Raw genomic sequence first — 4,756 nt, 5'->3', positions numbered from 1 at the left:
ATCTCTAGCATCTACCTCTAGCATCTATCTCTAGCATCTACCCCTAGCATCTATCTCTAGTATCTACTTCTAGCATCTATCTCTAGCATTTACCCCTATCATCTATCTCTAGCATCTACCTCCAGCATCTACCTCTAGCATCTACCTCCAGCATCTACCTCTAGCATCTACCCCTAAGTATTTCATGACAATCATTGTGTGGGCCTTTTTATTGTCATCAGTGACTGATTTTTTACTTTACGAGGACTTTAGCAATATTCCACCAATATCACGACGGTGGACACAAAGAAATGACGATAGATTGTACCTATGCGGGGATTCGAACCTGGGTCTTCAGCGCGTCTAGTGGATGACTTAAAGGGAGACTATGTTCGGGCTTATTACAGTTCTAGCAAAGTTGACTCAAGTGCCTTTAAAACCCACCTGTTTCACCGCTACCTTAATGTATTATGTACATCGGGGCGGTCGGGTAGCCTAGTGGTTAAAGCGTTCGCTCGTCACGCCGAAGACCCGGGTTCGATTCCCGACATGGGTGAAATGTGTGAAGCCCATTTCTGGTGTCCCCCGCCGTGATATTGCTGGAATATTGCTAAAAGCGGCGTAAAACCATACTCGCTCACTCACTCACTCACTCACAGTTTCACAGTGTACTGACTGTCGTATCTAGACCTAGGTTAGTAAAACGTACCGAATCATTGAACCACTGTGCTACCCCACCGCCCTTATTTTCACGAGACAGAGATCAAGACATGATGAACGTTGGACAAAAAGCTTAAACGCTAAACAACAATCTATGTCTACTACCCATGTTATGTTGAGAAAGTTATCACACAAAAATCATCTTGAAACTAATGTGCTCACGGGAATTATTTTTCTCCGAATGGCGATATTTGTTTTTTTGTGTGATCCGAATAAATTGGACGTCGCAGAACATTGCTTTACAATGTCAAATTACCATATTGTGTGTATCAGATATACAAATGTATGTCAGAAGCAACATTTTACATAATCGTTGTCACTATATGAGACGTAATTGAATAGCTCCAATGTACTGCAACTTAGCTTTTCCAGTAAACTATTTGCATGAATCAACAAAGATACATTTAATACTTTCCTGTTATTTCAGATGAAGATAGCTCTGGTGTTTCTCCTGTTGGTGGCTGTCCTTGTCATCCAAGATGCAGATTCCTGGAGAAGGAGGAGGTGGAGGTTCAGGTTCAGAGCTCCCAGAATACGCATCAGGAAGATATTCCGCCCTGTGAAAAAAATCATAAAGAAGATAAGACCAGTGCTGAAGAAAGTTGTCAAACCGATCTTGAAAAAATTCAAGGCAATTGTCAAACCCCTTCTGAAGCCATTACAGGCGAAGGTGTGTGCTACCTTACAACCCATCCAGTGCCTAACCGGCCGAGACATATCGTGGCAGACGGAGCATGTTGACAACTCCCCGGCCAAGAGAGAAGCAGTTGAAGGAAGAGGTGCTGAGACAGATCTTGAGGATGATCAGTCGGACGTGATGGTGAGGAGGGCACGGGAGATGGAGGACTGGTTGGAGACGTACGACAAGGAGGGGCAGGTCTTGCAGGGTCTGAATGACCTGGTGAATACCAAGCGGGACGTGAGGGAACTTCACCAGGTCCTGCAGGATCCTGCCAGGTCCAAGAGGCTGCTGAAGTACGTGAGCAAGGCGTTGTGTGGCCAAACCGGTGGAAGACAGGAGGGCGAGGAGGGTCAAGACCAAGAAGTGGATCAAGAGGTCACCGTCCCTCATACTGTCATTGAGTACGTGACAGCAGCTCCTGCCAGCTCTGGTGAGTCACATCTAAATCTTTCAACCTAAGAGCAATCAAAAGGGTAGGGAACGTTATAGATGTGGTTTATAATGGTCGATTTTGTCACAGTCAAACCGTTCTCAAGTGTGCTTCAATCATAATTAGTCAAGCAATCTACATCAGTATTAAACCAAGCTAGGAACCGCCTCCGTGGTCTAGTGGTAGAGAGTCCGCCCGGAGAGCGGAAGGTCCGGGTTCGATCCCCGGCCGCGCCATACCAAAAGACGTTAAAAGATTGTACTTGTTGTTACCCTGTCTGGTGCTCGGCATTAAGGGGCTAAAACAAGGACTGGTCGGTTCGGAGTCAGTATACTGTGTATGAGTAGGGTATTCATGTTAAACTGCGGCATGGTATCTCAGTGTGCTAGCACTATAAATCGTCATCAGTCCGGACTTGTACAAGCAGCCACACACACACACACACACACACACACACACACACACACACACACACACACACACACATGTCACTATATAAGTGCAATAATCTTGGACGCGACGACCGTGTGCGAAATACGCATAATGTCCGAAAACGCACGTTAAATCTCCAATAGTAAGTAAGTGAGGACGCGACGTTAAACCCATTTCACCTCACCTCACCAAGCTAGGATCACGGCCGCATACAGTGTTTTGTAATCTCGATCCAGCTCTATAACGCCATATTTGGTAGTATAACTGCGATAATCAGAACCACGGCAGGTCGGAGGCTACTTTGTGCTTTTCCCCGTCGCATGCCATGGGTATCGGTCGGTGCGGCGTTTGGCAAAAAACACTCAGTAATACGCTTGTGTGCAAATTGTGCGAGTGCTACAGGTGGAACAGGACATGCTTGCCCTTTTCGCGAAAACCTGGAGTCGTCACATATTTTCAGTGATCCGTTTATATCATTTTCACTATTCTACCTTTTATGCCCAATGGAATCTGTTTGGCCAGTTAACCGCGGCAGTTAACCGATTATTCTTTGACGTTTTATATTTGTAGAATGTAGTAACTGTTTATACTCATGAATACATTATAACTATCTGTCTGGGACATTAGCGAGTAACCTTTCAGTAAACTATATCTAGTATTACATCATATTATATCTGTGAGTAAAGTTGTGTGTGAGAGAGAGAGAGAGAGAGAGAGAGAGAGAGAGAGAGAGAGAGACACAGAGAGAGAGACAGAGAGAGAGAGACACAGAGAGAGTTGGGTGTAACGCCGCTTTTAACAGTATTACATTTATATCGCGGCGTGTCAGCTTTATGTGGGAGGAAAGCCCGAAGTGATGCAGGTCTCAGACGTTTACCACTTCGGTGAAACCCACGAGCACGGGTATGGTGCTGACAAACCTAGAAACATAATCTGGGCGAACCGGGATTCGAACCCACAATCATAGGTTTCGGGGGCGTCCGAAGGGAGGCAACTCTGCACAGCGAATCGCGGCGCCTTAGACGACTGGGTCACCGGTGCCCCCTGTGAGTAAAGGCACACTTTCGTGACTGAAGACATGAAATTAATAACTCACCTTTCTTCCTTTCAGGATAGACCTCAAGCAGGCTCCATATTATCCACAGACCTACGCTGCCTATGATTGTCTGAATAAAAGCAAGCAATGCAAAAATAATGGTTTCGTTTTTCGTCCAGTACAACATGCCGCGAGGGAACCGACCATTTCATATCCTGGGGGGTGCGGGTGGGGGCTCTGGTGGGCTAGAATTTTATCGGAAAAAAAGTGTAACTGAAAATTATTGAAAAAGAAAACCCGAGGAATATTATTTTTATTATTATTTTTTCTGTAACAATATATTTTTTGACAACAAGATCCCAGTCCCTCCCCACGATATCAAACGGTCAAACCCTAATCAGACAATAGTCGTGCCCTCATTTTTGAGAATGAAGGTGCCTCAATTTGACAGAGTACACACACCTATATAGACTAACATTTAGTCTCAGAAATCTTATATTACACAATATCCTTCTTGACTCTATACGTCCTGTCAGAGATGCACCAGCATGTTTGTTTGTTTGCTTGTTGGTTAGACATGTTCAGCTACGATTGGACGGATGCATGTCAATACAGTAGTGATATCCACTAGTGAAGGTCAGGGTTAGAATTGGTCTTCAGCAACTCATGCTTGTCGTAATGGGCGAATAACGAGATATGGTGGTCAGACTCTCTGATCGATGCTCTTGATATCAGTCACCGGATTGTCGTTTCCATACTTGATTATTTACAGACTGCCGTCAAATAGCTGGAATATTTCTAAGCGGCGTTAAACAACAAACAAACAGTAGTTATATGGATTAGTGTTAAAACGATTATAAACTGTGTGTTTCATATTTTACCTTTGCCCTGTATAAGCTAATGCGACCTTTTCTGTGCGTGTGTGTGTATTATATCCAAATGAAAATTAAGAATTAATTCAATAAGTACAGTTAACTACGGTTATAACGAACACGCTTATAACGAACTGACGGATATAACGAACCTACTTTTTTGTCCCGACTATTTGCTGTAGTTATGCTGTATATATGTTCATAACGAACCACGGCTACAACGAACTAAAATAAGTGGTCCCTTTGAGTTCGTTATAACCGTAGTTTACAGAACATTCATATTGCGCCAAATGTCCACGTGCGTTTGATGTAAGCACCTCACCTAACAACCAGGAAGTGCATTGTAATGACAGCCACGGTTTCAACCACTGCTTACACGGTCGCACATAGTACAAACAAACAAAATTGTTTGTTTGTTTGTTTCTTTGTTTAACGCCGCACTCATCACCCCAGCTATACGTCGGCGTACTGTCATGGAAGTAACGGTGGGGAGAGGCAGTATGTTATAAATGTTATATACTACAGTTACCGTCAAACCAAATAGTGACGTTATTAAGTCTTTGGATGGCATCTAGAAGTGATACACATAATGAAGAGTGAGTGAG

General features: G+C 43.9%; 1 protein-coding gene across 1 annotated transcript; it reads left to right on the top strand.

The window, feature by feature from the left end:
- The first annotated feature begins 1,105 nt into the window (after positions 1-1,105).
- Positions 1,106-3,435, top strand: LOC124145172. Its single transcript, XM_046514857.2, has 2 exons — positions 1,106-1,811; positions 3,355-3,435. Exons 1-2 carry the CDS (start codon positions 1,127-1,129, stop codon positions 3,357-3,359), a joined length of 690 nt encoding a protein of 229 aa, XP_046370813.2. The 5' UTR covers positions 1,106-1,126; the 3' UTR covers positions 3,360-3,435.
- The last annotated feature ends 1,321 nt before the right edge of the window (positions 3,436-4,756 follow it).

Source organism: Haliotis rufescens, unplaced genomic scaffold (genome assembly GCF_023055435.1).
Source record: "Haliotis rufescens isolate VD_foot unplaced genomic scaffold, xgHalRufe1.0.p SCAF_144, whole genome shotgun sequence".
NCBI lineage: Eukaryota > Metazoa > Mollusca > Gastropoda > Lepetellida > Haliotidae > Haliotis > Haliotis rufescens.
Note: the sequence above shows the minus strand (reverse complement) of the source record. Positions and strands in the feature narration are given on the sequence as shown.